This window comes from Rousettus aegyptiacus, unplaced genomic scaffold (genome assembly GCF_014176215.1).
Source record: "Rousettus aegyptiacus isolate mRouAeg1 unplaced genomic scaffold, mRouAeg1.p scaffold_m13_p_8, whole genome shotgun sequence".
Taxonomy (NCBI): domain Eukaryota; kingdom Metazoa; phylum Chordata; class Mammalia; order Chiroptera; family Pteropodidae; genus Rousettus; species Rousettus aegyptiacus.
This window is the reverse complement of record NW_023416311.1, coordinates 81,820,819-81,837,009: the sequence shown is the minus strand read 5'-3', so window position 1 is coordinate 81,837,009 and position 16,191 is coordinate 81,820,819. Positions and strand designations below refer to the sequence as shown.

The window sequence follows — 16,191 nt, the reverse complement described above, 5'->3', positions numbered from 1 at the left end:
TTACTAATGGAAATAATTTATTCTTTAAATATGCATATATATTTTGTTTTTTAAATCTACATATTAAGAAGAGTTGGCATTTTGGACCATGTAGTTCTGCTAAGAGGTTCAGGGGTGGGCCTTTTTTTTTTTTTTTTTTTTTTTGCTGTTACTAACATTAGAAATAATATCTTTATTACACTCAAGGGAATATTTAGTATTTAAATATATTTTAAAATCCTAATTTAGGATAGATTATGTAATACTCTTTGATGCAGACTTCTAAATATTGTTGAATATAGCTTTTTTTTAAAAAATGAGAAAAACATAACAGATTCTACTATAAATTGTTAATTCCATATGTTTTAGGTTAAAATCCACATTAAACTTTTGATCAAAACTCTTTGATGAATGTTGGTACATAAAAAGTTGTCTTTATTCTATATGTAATCTTGGAAATTCACAGACTTACAAGTATAACTTCTCTTTGTGATTCATCTAACATTTTAATTTCAGTCTCTATGGTATTTTTCCTCAGAACTTGCATAGATAGTAATGTGTTTTTTTTTTTAAATTGACTCTTAATTGCTTAAAATATAATATCGATTAGTTTTTCATGTTCTGTGAACTATGGCCTAAATAGCCTTAACTTCTTGAACCACATACATGTTTAGAATCCTATGAAAATACTGTTGGTTACTCATACACAATTTTGCATGTGGCTTTGGAGTTTTGTAGATCCTTAAACTCCTTTGTAATAGGATATTACAGAAATAAGACAATTTATGATGATCACAGATATGCTTTAATTTTTCCCAGTGATCATTTAAAGTGGCAGTTTATGCCATTTTGGATGTTTGTTGTGAATTTTTTTTTTTTTTAAATAACCATGCTCCTTGCCATAGCAACTCTACTCTGAAAAATTCTTGATATAGTGGTAGAGAAACACATGAAAAGAAATATTACTCAAAAGAGATAGAGATAGTGTGCTGTAGGAATGTGGAGTAAGGATGGATTATGACTGGAGGACTAAAGGAAGACTGTACAGAAGAGATAGCCTTTGACCTTAGCTTTTGAAGAATGAAAATCATTTTCATAGGGAAAATAGGAAAGTAGGGGATGCCATGCTGAAGGAACAACATGTAGGAAGGTACAAAATAATAGTAGTCCACAGTGTGGTATATGGGAAATTGGTGTGAATTAAAGTTGGGTGTTAAGAGTTGTGTAGTAGGAGATAAAGCTAAGAAGGCTAATATGCAGAGATACTGGAGAGAGGAGGGGAGGGGAGGAGGAGTGGTATGTATAGCTTTTTTCCCCCTTTATTATGTAGTCTTTTTCTAATTTGAATATTAAAAGTATAAAGATTGAGAATGAGTTAAGTACTAGGAAAATGAATACATAATAAATTGAATAACTATAAACAGGAACAATATAAAGTTTTCAATAACGATGACTTTCACACAGGGGCATAGTTTAAGTGACTGGCACTATCAGGGTGAGGCTTAATATACAGAATATCACATAGTCGAATTTTCTGATTAAAGATCACTAGTAAAAGAACAACTAATAAAAAGCTGTCTTTCACCAGTAGTATATTTGTTTTTACTTCGATATCATAATTTAAGAGTTTTTAAAAAAGAAATCGAGACGTATTATATCTTTAGAAGTTTCTGCACTACCCTCTCCCTATCCTTGAAAGTCTCCTTATCCCAAAGATTTTTTAATTCCTAGTTTTGATGACATGCTTAATTTTTTATGTTAAACAATTTTAACTCTATCTGAACTTTTTCAGATGCTGGCGAGTCTAATAAAAGAGAGAATACTTCCACAATGGGTGGTTTCGGAGTAGGAAAGTGTTTTGGAAATAGAGGTAAACTGCTTATATCTTAAAATCAAAACTTGAGTAACCACAGCTTTTCCAGTTTTAGAGTTCATTTTTCCCTTTAATATCATGGAAAGTATGTGCCTTCCCAAGAATTTCTGAGGATCATAAGGGAATGCTTTCACTAACCCCAGTTATAGTTTAGAGCAGTATTTTATACTGCTTTGAGTGTATCAGCTCCTCCATGTAGCTTTTTTTTTTTTTTTTAAATAGCCATGCCAGTTGCTGTAGCATCTCTTCAAATTAATTTACCCCACAGGTGAACCCCTGTTCTTCTGTACTCAAGACTCCCTTCCCCCGTGCCCCCAAAAAGAAACCCATCTTATACTTCCAAAGGTGAATTTGAGTCTCCATCTTTAGTTGAGCAAAGAACCAGTAGATGCTTTGAAATTAATTTTTTTCTTAAAAACTGCAGATCAGAATTTTTTCCCTTAAAAACTTTAAAGTTGTAGATCAAAAGTGGAGTTTAAGTTCAAGACCAACAGAGTATAGGTGGAAGACTTTCCCAAGCATTTTGGAAACCCAGCACTTTACCCTTTTAGATAGGGGACTGTTGAGGGAAAGGAGCAATTGTAGAGGGCGTAGAATATAATCTTTTTTGGAATCAACTTCGAAGATTGCCAGTATTTAAATGAATAAATAACTTATACTTTAGGTTTTGTGATAATACACTCTTTCTGTAGAAATTATCTTTATTTTGAAATTATGTATCTTCTCAAGGAAAAACTTTTTTGTCATTTAATCACATATCAAGGCCGTAGGGTACTTACTTTTATATGATAATTATGTATTAAATTTTCATGGAGTTTTATGCTGGAAGGGGTGTTAGATTTTGGTTAAACCTGAGATGTTAAGTGATTTGATATGTATACATTTTGCATGTAAATGTAACATCTGTCAGATAGTAATTAATCTCTTACAGAAACCATAATTTAATATTTTATAATTTAGGTTCAATACTGATTGACAGGCATCCTATACTGAAAATGAATTTTAAGGTATATTATTCCCTGAATATCTTTGCACTAAAGATCATTTGATTGAGACTCAACATTTAAAAATTTTATGAAATATTACCGATGAATGCTTTTAAAATTAATTTTAGAGGCAAATCTGTATATTCTAGATGCATAAATCTAGACACAGATTTTTATTAAATGAGAAATTTGAAAGCATAATTTGATGAAATATTAAAATTTTTTTATAAACAAAATGTTGGTAGTATTTTTCTTTACTGAGAAGGAAAAAAATTACTGAATATTGGATTATTATTTAGTTGTACTGTCCTTTGGCAGATGAAGAAATCGAGTTAATTTATAAAATGTAAAAATTTTTCATACTTCGAATAGGAAGTATTAATGATTATGTTGATATTACCCAGTTTTGATAGAAGAGGTAATACAAGATTCATTGACATTTAACCTTAATAAATTGATACATGGCATAAATTGTAATACAGCCTATATTCTTATTCAGTATTTATATATACAGTTGTATGTGGTTTATCCTATTTTAAAGAGGGATCATAACTAGTAATCTTTGTAAGGTTTTTGGTTTTCTTTTTAGCACTACAGAGGTAGAGGTAATTATTGTTTTCAGAAATTTGCAAGTTTAATTTTATATTTTGTGTAGGTTTTTCAAATAACAAGTTTGAAGAAGGTGATAACTCTGGTTTCTGGAGAGGTAAGTCAGTGGTTTTTTTTTAGCGACTTTTGTAATTTAATGTTTACAATACATGCTAAAGAGAAACTAGGATTAAGTATCTTAGTCTGTTCCAATTCTAATTTAGTGAAACCCGATTTTATAAAGCAGCTATAGCTAGCTAGAGCCTTAGCCAGGGATTCAGGCATCCTGATTTGGCCTATTGCCACATGCCTTAGTTAATCTATAAGGTGTAACTTTTGAATGCTGTACTACTGTACGAAAAAGGTGATAGTAGAAAGAGCGAGTCAAGAACCAAAATCACACTTCCAAATATAAATACAGTTTGGAACCTGTAGGCAGGCCCTTTTTCAGATTCAAATAGGTCAACAGTGGCAAAAGGTTCATGAGAATATAGAATGAAGTCAAAGATATTTCTGTCAAAGGTACTGACACTGGTTTGGAGGGATACAGAGAATGATGAGAATAATATTACTAGTAGATAGAGTACAGTTGTTAACTTTCTCAGGAGAGCATGATTGAGTAATTTGGGCGAGGCCTTGGAACCTGTTTTTTAAAAAAAGTATCCCTGGTGATTCTGATACCTTTTTGGTTTGATAACTTCTGATATGTGGAATCTTTATAACATAATATACTTTAGAGTACCAGACTTTGTTTCATGTTTCTTCTCTGCTACCTGAATAACTTGGAGCAAGTTGCTTAATTTCTCAGAGCCACAGGTTTCCTATTCTGTAGAATGCAGGCAAACTAAATAAGAACGCATGATGCATGTAAAAGCAGGAAGTTTAGTACCAGGCACAATTATGGTAAACAATAAATGCCATCTATTTTCAATAAGTATTTGGAGTTAATCTTATATTCTTAATAGTGATTCTTAAATTCAAAACCAAACAGACCTGATCTTAAATCCTTTTGGAATAAGGTAGAGTTTTAACATATCACATAAGACTGTTCCTCCCAAACTGTTGTCAATCTCAGTCTCCCAGCTTCTCCCTACTTGTTCTCCTGTGTCATTCAAATGAAAACATATTTAACATAGAGCTAATATTTCAGTGAAGAAAAACATCACCATTTTAATCCTTTTCGATTTTTACTTGACCTAATTTCTAATTTTTAATCAATTAACATTTAAGATCATTTCCACGTAAAGATCTTCCTCCCCAACTGACTTCTTTCAGTGGCAGAGTGCTTTTGAGCACAAATTCCCTTTTCTCCAAAATGCTCTGCTTTCTTTCCTTTGGTCTACTTTCTTCTATTCTCATTTTTGTCCCCCTAACATTAAAAAAAAAAAAGGATTGAATTCTTTCATTCTCACAATTGTTGGTGAGCCTAGGATTAGGTTTTGATATAATGACGAAAGCTTTTACTCCACACACAAATGGATGGCGTGTTTTGTGGTTGCTGTTTTCCCTCCAGTCTACTTTCCCCTGCCTAGTATAGTGCAGTGGTAAGGAGTTCAGATTTTGGAGTTGGACACCCTAGGTTTGAGACCAAGATCCTCTTCCTCCTTCTATTGGTTATAGATTTTTGAAAAACATATTAAACTTCTTTCTATTTAATTTTCTCCATTTGTAAAATGAGGATATTACCCACCTCACAAGGTTTTTGTGAGGATTTAAAAAGCTGATACATATAATTCATTTAGAACAGTGTCAGACACTATGTTATGTTACTATTATTTTTACATAATTAGTTGGTTATTGTTGTGGCATGATCAATTCTAAGATCCATTGAGCCAATTGAGATGAATTATGAGCCTTTATTAGCTGGTCAGCGACTGACTCTCCACCACGCAGGGTCAGAGAATCAGCCCCGAGCTCCCAAAAGAGGCAGTTTATAAAGCCTAGAACCACATCAAACAAGCAAGCGGAAGTTGGCCTTAGCATATCTTTGCACAATACATCTCCTAGAACCACACCCTGGTTAACATTAAACAAGCAAGCAGATTACAGAAGCAGAAGTTGGCTCACTTGAAAATTTTCCACCCTTAATAGTTATAACTAGTCTTGGGATCATTATCTCATTTTTGTTATGCTCGGCTTTATTATCTAACTTTACAGAATTAGATAATAAATTTATATGTATATAAATTTTTATTTTGAAATAGTTTAAGACAAATGAAGTTGCAAAATCAGTACAGAGGGTTTCCTTTACCCTTCTTCTAATGTAATTATACCCTTCATCCAACTTCTCCTAATGTCATTTTATGTCAATCCATAGTGTGGTCAAAATAAATATAGGTTTGTTTTAGGGGAATAATCGGCTAAAGATAATGTGAGACCTCTTCTAGCCAGGTTCCCAATTAATTCATAGATTTTTCTTCTATAAAACAATAAATGTTAGCTATCATTATCATTATTCCAGGGTTAACCTTTTTTCCAAAATTCATTCTTTCCTGTTCAGCCCCTTGTAGTATTAAAACCTACTTCATAGAAAATTATCTTGATAATAGATGGCTCTTTAGGAATGTTTGTCAGTTGACTTCTGCTCAAATAGGTACCAGCAACAAGAGCTCTGGGTGGTTCATTGTAAATAATATTAATTGTTAAGTAGATTAGTACTTTTGCACAGAGACTTAACTGATGGCTTCTGAGATGTTTAGCTATATGATGTCATCACTGTGATTTAAAGTTTTCATATATTGAACATTAATGACATATACAAAGATCCCTTGAAACCATCTGTGTATTTCCCAAATGTGACTTTGTTGGAATAGTCTAGAAAGCTTAAAGTTATTACTAAAACCTATATATATAACATAATTTTTTAATTTTGAAAAATTATTCCTTGCTATCACTTTATACTTTCAAAATAAACATCTCTGGGGGTGAATCTCAGGAGTTTATTTTTAATTAACTTACCAGATACTTCTTAGGCAGCCTTTAGTGTAATAATCTTCAGACCTATTAGAAACCCTGGTAATGTTACTCGATAATGTAAAACAGAAAAGCCAGGATATCCCCCAATTTTTTTTATTATCATGAATGGGGAAAAGTTTGCATATATTTAGGAAAAAACATGAATGTCTTGGGTTTATTAAAAAGGCAAATTACAGAAATAATAATGACATAAAAAGAATAGTTATGTGTTTCTAGTGGTCTATGGACCACATTTGAGAACCACTTGCCTAGTTTAATAGTTTAGCTATTTCTGAAACCATTTTTAATCAAATTGACATTTATGAAATTCTTATTTTTGTGCCTAGCACTTGGCAAATAGTGGGTTCTTCATTATACACTTATTTAATATTTAGCTATATTAGGTGATTTATATAGGGAATTGACTTTATATTTCTGTTAAAATTATTTCAAGAATTGTTTATATTTTCTTATGAAAATATGTTTTTCTTACTAATTCAATCTCGTGACTGATTTTTGTTTCAAAAATAATTCTTAAATCTTTATTTTTTAATTGCAGTTGACTTAGTTTCACATATACAACAGTGATGTAGTGTAATTTTTTAGATATTACATCTTTAAAGTTAATTATTTAGATGCTATTCACATGTTCAATTTTAATTTAAGAGGCTAATAATGACGGTGAAGATAATCAAACACGGAACAGAGGGTTTTCCAAGAGAGGAGGTAAGGACCACCTTTTGGAACAATTTTTCTTGTGATACAGATACTAAACTGACAAAACTGATCTCAGAAGAGATAAAAGAAAGAAAAATTCTGGTGGCAAAAACCTTGAAGAAAAATACTTTGGCATATGTTTATGTTGTTAGTACTTGGATGAATATTCAGTAAGTGTTCTAACTTTTCACTTTCTGCTATCACTTTTTTTTTTTTTTCCCTACCCAAGCTCTCTAGAATGTGCTATGAAGTACAGAAGTGAGACTGTGAATCTTGGTCAGTCACAGTATAGGTGGTTTGGGATGTCTTTGTCTCTGAACAGAATATCACTGGAGATGTGGGGGAGGGAAGAAATTGTAGATTACTTATTGTTCGAGTCTAGCACCACTCTACCGTACTGTGCTAATCTCGCCTCTAATGAAGTTGGTGTGAGATGGCATAAAAATTGTAATGCTTAATTCTTGATTCGTTAGAGGCAGAAATGTTAAAATAGCAACAACAAAAAGCCTAAAAAACTATAATGAACTTACCATAAAATTGCTACAGAGATGTATTTTTGCTGCAACTTGACATCTTTTCCCCTTGCTCATTAGATGGTTAGTTCATCAAATAACAGGCTCCCATGTGAAAGTAAAACTTGCTGTTGATTTTAGTATAGCCTTTTTAGGGGTGTAAGGTGGGTCAAATTTGGTGGTGAACGAGATGTGGCTATTTGTCTCATAAATTGAATCTTTTTAATTGCAGGGGGCTGTATAATGATGGGGAGAAAATTAAGCTAAGGAAAAGAAACATGACTATTAGCATTCCTTTCCTCTCTCCTGTAACAAACAGTTTTTGACACTTGATGTATGTAAAACATTGCTTTTATTAAATTTTTGGTTGTTTGCTGCAGAACAGTGAATATCTTCCTTACTATTACATTTTATTAAAATCAATTTAGTTCATATTTAAGTGAGAAAGTCAAAAGTCAGTTGCTGTCCTATGTGCTTAATTCTCTCTATTGACTAGTGTGGGGTGACTAGCAGGGTCACCGTCATTTTTAAGGGTTTGCCTGATTGCTTTCATTGTAGATATATACATTTGAGAGTAGGAAATTTGCACATGGTGGTCACTCAGTAAATCTCAGTATGTTTGTAAATATAAGTTTATATTGAAGTATGTCATAACGTAGCACCATTTTTTTCTTTTTTGGAGTAGCAGATTTTTGAGTTCCTTACTTTGCCAGATTTGCTGATGTCAGCGATCTATATTATAAAAGTTTTTATTTGTTTGCTAGTATATAGAAATATAATTAACTTTCATATATAGAAGGTTCAGTGACCTCACTAAATTTATGGTAAGTACTTTTTAAACAAAAAAAGATATTTAAATTTCTTTTATACTGAGTTTAAATTATTTATAAACTCATTTTTTTTTTCCTGAAGATTGTTACCCAGCATCTTTAAGAGTGCAAAGAATTGTCAGCTTTCTCTTCTGAAATGCAGACTATACCTCATCATAAGACTCATGTCACCATTTAAAAATATGTTATTTTATGAAAAGTGACATTTAAAGTGTAAATTTTGAAATAGTTCAATAACTCAGAAAAAGTTCTGAATATTCTATTACAAACACTTTTATATTACTACCTACATTTAACAGGAACCTTTGTGATATTTATTTTATATATAGAAAAAAATTACAGAATTGTTAAATGACCCATCCTCCCTTTATATTTTATATCTTCCCCTTCCAAGAGGTAACTTATTTTGACATTGGTGTCTATACTTTCTACTCATTTTTTAATAAAAGTTTAATAATATACCTTTTTTATGACTTTAACCTTTTTTGATTTATATATTGAAAGTATAGGTCTAGTTCATACATTTTAACTGCTACAGTGTTTTACTTTTACCTTTTAACACATTTATTTTAACAAAGATGATTATTTTTAAGATGATGTAGGATACGTGGAGTTTCTGTCCTACATTCAGACAAGAAGACTGTGTAGACTTTTCAGTTCTACATGACATCTGTATTCTTTTCTCCTTAGTTATTAAGCTCCTTATGTAACTTGGAATTGACACCAATTGTGGAAGAAAAAAGAATATGTTCATTTTAATGTTTGAGTTTCTGCTGAGTATGGAGTCATTAAGCTATAGATAGCAGAGATACTGAGGCATATAGCTTAGCAGAGAACATAGATTTTCTTTTCTTTTTCTTTTTTTTTTTTTTAGAACATAGATTTGAAAAAGAACCAAATCGAATTTAAAGAAAAAAATAGTGATTAAAACATGCTGGGTGGATTAAACAGATTAAATGCAGATGAATGGTATAAATGACTCCAAAGACAGATCTGAGGAAATTCTCAAAATTTGGAAATGGAACACGTGAAAGCTGTTAACAGATATGGAAGATAGACTAAGAAGTCCTGTTATCCTAACATATGACTAAATATCTCCTGAGGAAAGAACAGAAAAATTGGAAGAGGGGAAAGAGGATAAAGGAGACTATTTAAAGAAAATAGATGAGACTTTTCCAGAGTTAAAGAGGTACAAGAATTCTGAGGAAATTAAAACAATTCACACCTTTATGCATGTGTTGAAACTACAATATTACAGAAGTTAAAGACATCTTTAAAACTACTAGAGAAAAAAAAAACAGATCCACCTATAAAAGAACAAGAGGTTGAGAGCAGAACTTTTTTATTCTGTAAAGGTAGAGATCAGAATATAGTAGAATTCAGAATGCTGAGGGAGAATAATTCTAAATCCAAATCGATATATTCATATAATTTAGATGTCAAAGAGAAATAATACCATTCAGATAAAACTGATGCTTAGTACTTTCAGGCCACTAAAGAAAGAACTACTATGCCATCTATAAATAAGAAAGAAAGTGAATAGAACGAAAGGAGTAGAAAGCAATGATGAGTCAAAATAACTAAATAAAATTCTAAAATTGTTAAATGTATTGATAAACCTAAATAAGTGTTGACTGTATAAGCTAGCAATAATGATGATTAATTTAGGAGTTTTAGAAACATGAAAGAACTAATACTAGCAAAGAAAAGACAAGATTTTCGCCAGCTCAATAGGAAAGAGAATAAATTGAAACTAATTTAAGATTTCTTAAATATGGCGAAATAGAAGAGTAATCAAAAAAAGGGTAAAATAAAATGTATAAGCTACTAGTGGAAGAAATCCCATAGAAGGACAGGGCTTTGTAGGAAAGAGTCTAGGATAAAAATAATTTGAATAGTTCTTAAATATTCATGGTGAAATTAAAGGGTATCAATAAAAGCATAAAATAAAATATAGCATTTGGGGAAATCTAATAGGAAAGAAAGGAGAATAAAAAGCATTGGAAATAGTAAACAAAACATAAGATAGCAGAAATAAAAATCTGTGTATCAGTAATCATATGTCAGTGCAGAACCGAAAGGAAAAACGTCAGTCCAATATTAACCAAAAGAAGCTGGTATAGAAATACAAGATAAAATAGACTCTAAGTCACATGCGTTCTTAATAATTACTTAAAAGACATGCTCACTGAGAAGACATTACAGTTCTGGGCATAGTTTGACTCTAACATGTATAAAGCAAGAGTAGCAGTAATCAGAAAAATTTGCAAATCCTATTTAAACTCTTAATCCTAGATTTAAACCATATTCTCTTGGAAACTGATAGACTAAGCAGAACAGAAATGAAGAAGTCTAGAAGATTTGAATACCAGTTGCTAAGCTTGATTTAATATTTCTATTTGAAATAATATACCCCCAAATTATAAATTACATATTCTTTTCCAGCATATGGAAAATGCATACAATTTGACCATCTAGTAAGGCCTAAAGAAAGTCACAAAATATACCATAGAATTTATATTATGACCACATCTCTTTGTTAAAGTACAATAGAAGTAGAAATCAGTAACAAAAAGCCTAACCCTTGTGGGCTGGAAACTGAATTTCTCAGTTTGTGAATAACGTTTTAGATGGAATTAATGAAATATTTAAAATTCTGTGACAGTAAAAACAGAACATATCAAAACTTATGGGATATAGCTAAAGCAGCTAGCTTTTAAAGGAAATTTTATAGTCTTAAATGCATATATTTAGCATAGAAATTAGTGCTTAGTGTTGAACTTAATTTTAAAAAGAAGGAATAAAACTCAGGAAGTAAAAAAGATAACAGATATATACGAAATAGAAATTGATGCAATGTAAATATGTAGGTAAAGATAAGCACATAGTTGGTAACATTAAAATAAGACCAAGGCAATGAGAAACAATTCAGACATTGGTTGGGCTGGGGAAAGTTCTCGGAGGGATAGAGGAAACAATATAGGGCAGAAAACATGTGTGGACAATAAAGGTATTGGGAACAGTTTAGTCTTAAACTGGGTGGTAGGCCTATAGATTTTCATTATATTTTACACTTACATAGGTTTTTTTTGTGTTCTTTTATTTATACACACAAGAAAATAACTAAAAAAAAAAAAGAAAAGCAGATGGAAAAGATAAACTTTCTTGAAGAGAAATTCAGATAAGGTTTAAAAGATAAAGAGACACATAAATAATTTAGAATAAAATAGTGGGTGTAAGTATTGATAAATACATTGTTACTAGATTGAAGAGTGCTTTGCGAGGTTAAGGTAATAGATGCATAATTATGAATCTACTTTGAATTAGTTCTGCCCTGTTTTATAAATAGGCTTTAAAAATATATGTAATCCAGTAAGTACCAAGAAATATTGTAGAATTTTTACCTTTACTCAGTATAAATAGTTGCAAGTTCATAAACAATCTCAGTTTTTAAAATTTCCTACCCAGCTGGCATTTTGGTTTTGAATTGATCTCATTCTGTCATAGGTGGGATCTCATTTTACCTGAACTGTTTTACTGATTTTTTTGGTATTCAATTGAATTAAAAATGTATTGTTTATAACAGGAGATCAGACTTTGTATGTAACTACATATCCTTGTTTTGAATATGGTGTTTATTTTCTATAGGGAACAAATATAAGCATTTCTTTATTTAATCCTCCTGTGGGTTGTGCAATTCCAGTTAATGGTGCGATTGTGGCAACTTTCAGTATGTTACAAGTGACACTTTTTCCTTTTAATCATTTTTATTTTTGATTCCCAAAGTAAGAAGTGTTTTTTTTAATTGTAGCCATTTCTACTTATATTAGTAAAGTTGAACATTTATAAGTCGAATATGGTTTTTCATTTTAGTACTTGTTAATGCCTTTAAAATATTTATTTAAAGTCATTGAATTATATAAAGCTTAAATTCAATTTGGCTATTGCGTACTCAAGATTTCTTTATTGTTAATTTTTGTGGTGTTCTGTGTTTGTGTTTTAAAATTTTTTAGGCTATCAAGATGGAAATGATTCAGAAGCTTCAGGGTCATCCAGAAGAGGTGGAAGAGGTAGCTTCCGAGGTTGCCGTGGCGGATTTGGTCTAGGAAGTCCAAGTTAGTAGTGGGTTGCAAATGGTGTGCTTCATTAAGGAGGAAATGGTTAAATTGGGGTATATGAATCTTCTGTGACTCAGTTTTTAATATTACATGCTATTAAGTATTTTACAGACTTGGTAATGTGGCTCACCTTATAGATAGGTAGCCTTTTCTGTAGGTCTATCTTCTGATCTACCTTCTTTCACCAATGTGGTTTCCTACTTTAAATTTCCCCAGCCATCACTCCTTGGCTAAGGTATAGTCTTCAAAAGTCACTGTTGGATTACATGTCTCTTTTAACAGAGGAGGACCGATTAGTGGTTTTGGAAGCAAAAAACATAAATTTGTAATAATGGTTTACTAGATGTTTAGCAGATTAGTTAGTTGTCACTTTCTAAAAAAGTATGGGGATCTGGAGGGTCACCATACAGGACTGGTAAGGTTTGATTTGGCAACAGTGGGAGCAAAGGGTGCTTACTATTCTGGAGAATAAGCAGTGAGATGATGCAATGTGAAGTTTCTGGGGCAGTAACAGTGCTATTTTTGGAGGTGATTTAACTTTTGCTTATATTTTGGTGTAGCACTGGTTCTAAATTCTTTCATAAAATAATTTTAATAAAGTTTTGAGGAAGTAATTTGTAATTGAAAGAAATGATGGATAAATCCTTTGCGCAATACTTAGAAAAATATTCGTTGTGATTTCTATTGAACTTCAATGATTTTACCCCACATCTTTTAACTTTTGGCTCTCTAGCTTTATTATTTTTTTTACTGCATAATTTAAAAACTTCTTAAAAGTAACAATCTCATTTTATAATCTACAAATCTAGATAGCGAATTTGAACAAGATGAGGGGACACAGCGCACCAGTGGCCTTTTTGGATCCAGAAGACCAGCATTAAGCAGCACAGGTGGGAAATAGAATTTATTACTGAATATTAATCATTCATATATGCTTTTAGCTCTAGGATTAGTAAACCTAACATATGTGTCTCAGTAACATGTATGTCTCAGCTCATGTTTTTCTCTGCTTTTTTAGATATGTAGTAAAAATACATGGACAAGTTTGCCTCCCTTATAAAATTGGTGCACTGTGAATTATTTCTTCTTTCTTATCTGTCAGTTCATCTGAGGTGTAAATTATACTTTATTAATTGGAGGAAGGAAAATGAAGTTTACATTGCTTTTAAAGAAAGGATTCTAAGGAGATTTGAGGAGAAAATGAAAAAAAATAACATTTTTCAAAAAAATGTTTAGTTGTGGGTAAATATACTGTGGTACACATCCATGCAATGCAGTGCAAATGCAATGAGCTGCTGAGCTATGGAAGAAATATGGTGGAACCTCAAAGACATGTTACTAAGGAAAGAAGTCAATCTGAAAAGGTTAGATACTATACGAGTCCATCTATATGACATTGTTAAAAAAGAAAAATTTTAAAAAAGAATAAAAAAATCAGTAGTTTCCAAGTGTTAGTAGAGAGAGATGAATAGGCACAGCATAGAGGATTTTTAGAGCAGTGAAAACATTTCCTATGATACTATAATAGTGAATACATGTCATTATATATTTATCTAAATTCTTAAAATGTATAACACCATGAGTGAACTGTAATGTAAACCCTGGACTCTGAGTGATCATGATGTGTCAGTGTAGGTTCATCTATTGTAACAAATGTACCAACTGGTGGGGAATGTTGTTAATGGGGAAAGGTATGCAGGTGTGTGGACAGGAAGAACTCTCTGTATCTTCCCCTCAATTTCGCTGTGAACCTAAGTAAATCTTTAAACAAACAAGATGAGGAACAGTTTTAAACTAAATATAGAATTAAGAGATGGATGGAGTAAGGAACTAGGACTGCTCAGTGTTTGAATAGAAATAGCTATATGGTTTATGTGCATGAAAAGCTGTATTTTTTCTCACTATTCTGAAACAATGCCTTACAGGTAATGGCGACATTTATCAAAGCAGAAGTGGCAATGGAAGTAGACGAGGTAAGTTTTTATTTGTCTTACCTGTAAATGAGTAAACTTATTATAATCCAAGTTTCATTTTTGAAGTTAAAAGTAACCGTTATTGCTTTTATAAATACTTTGAGAAGTATACATTTGCACAGCCCGTTTTGGAGAGTTATTTAATAATCTTCAATCCAGCAATTCCATGATAGTATAAATATATTATAGATGTATTTACTTAATATATATGTACAGGGTAGTTCACTGAAGCTTCTTTTATTATAAGTAAAAACCAAAAATCACCTACAAATCAATAAATTACTTTAATAAATAATATAACCATAAAATGGGATACCATACAAATATTAAAACTGAGATATATCTATGTGTACAAATCATATTAAAACAATATGTTTTTTATCATGAGATCATTATTTGGTATAAGGGATAATGAAAGTTCAGTATATATGATTTGGTCTTATAAAAATATTTTTCAGAGTTATAAATATATAAATGTCATATAAAGGTTAAAATGATTTCCAGACTGGTAAAACAATAAACTTGTTTGATATCGCTGAAAAATTCTGTGATCATTATTAGTCTGAGAGCATTCAAAGTGACAACTACCTTGAACTGCCTATTTATTATCCCTCTTATTCTTGGATTCTTCATTATAGAAAGATTCTTAATGGCTAATTAAACCATATAGTTTACAAATACTCACATGTTGTTTGAAAAAGGATTTCACGATCTTTTGTGCATAAGAAAATTAGAGGGCTCTCATGTACAAATGTTAAATCTAGTTAGCTTTTCAACTCTAATGCAGTCTTTAGTCTGTTTTGTGGTACTACGCGAAAGTGGTATGTACAATAGATGACTAGTTGGCTAAAAAATCAGAAGGTAATGTGTAGAAAAGAGTTAACAGGCCTGACTGCTATTCGTTAAGTGCTGCTTACAAGGTTGGCCTTTGTCTGGCATCTGGTAAGTTGGATTTCTGGAGGGGTCTTACCACCCTAACTGGTAGGAGTGGCTTTCTGTGCTTATACTGTTTGTACAACAGTATGGTTTATGCTGAACACCTCTTTTCTTCTGGGAGTCTAGAATTTCAGCGCATGCTGGCCAGAAGGTACCTACTTTGTTAGCCCGTCATAAAAAGCCTGAGTACTTAGTCTCTAGTGATCTTCTGTGGTAGAAGACATTTCCAGTGTGTTTTCACAGCTCCATGCTGGGGGAATTAAGTGTATCCTGTGTGAAACCAGTGGGAGAAGACTCTGGGAAGCTTGAGCGTGGTTTTCTTTGGACTTTGTCCCATACACCTTTACCTTTGCTTATTTTGCTCCTTATGCTTTCACTGTAATAAATCATAGCCATGGGTACAGCTGTATTCTGAGTCCTAGGAAATCATAGAACCTGGAGGTGGTAGTGGAGACACCCCCAAATAGATGAATTTTTAGTTCCTTTTAGAAAATATATTCCTTTGCCGAGGAATATAGGAATTAAGTGACATAATAGCTTAAACAAAAAATGGTAATATATAACAGTGTTATATGCATAAAAACAGCATTTTGAATGCTAAAGAAACTTACAATGTTCAGGATTCTGTTTATCTTAATTGTCTCAAGTTTTATTTGTACAAAGGGACTTTAAGGATATCTGTCCATGTTTAGAACTTGTTCTCTTTGAAGGTAAGCAATGAAAA

At 31.7% G+C, this 16,191-nt stretch overlaps 1 protein-coding gene across 5 annotated transcripts in view; it reads left to right on the top strand.

The window, feature by feature from the left end:
* Positions 1-16,191, top strand: part of DDX4 (DEAD-box helicase 4) — a 45,449-nt gene that overhangs the window by 14,424 nt on the left and 14,834 nt on the right. For 4 of the 5 annotated variants that reach the window (XM_036226147.1, XM_016142324.2, XM_016142322.2 and 1 more), the window contains 6 exons: positions 1,772-1,849; positions 3,494-3,544; positions 7,048-7,107; positions 12,454-12,555; positions 13,368-13,448; positions 14,484-14,531. In XM_036226147.1, coding sequence (XP_036082040.1) covers positions 1,772-1,849; positions 3,494-3,544; positions 7,048-7,107; positions 12,454-12,555; positions 13,368-13,448; positions 14,484-14,531 — 420 coding nt within the window. The remainder of the gene's footprint in view (positions 1-1,771; positions 1,850-3,493; positions 3,545-7,047; positions 7,108-12,453; positions 12,556-13,367; positions 13,449-14,483; positions 14,532-16,191) is intronic. The other variant, XM_016142325.2, reaches the window with a different exon arrangement.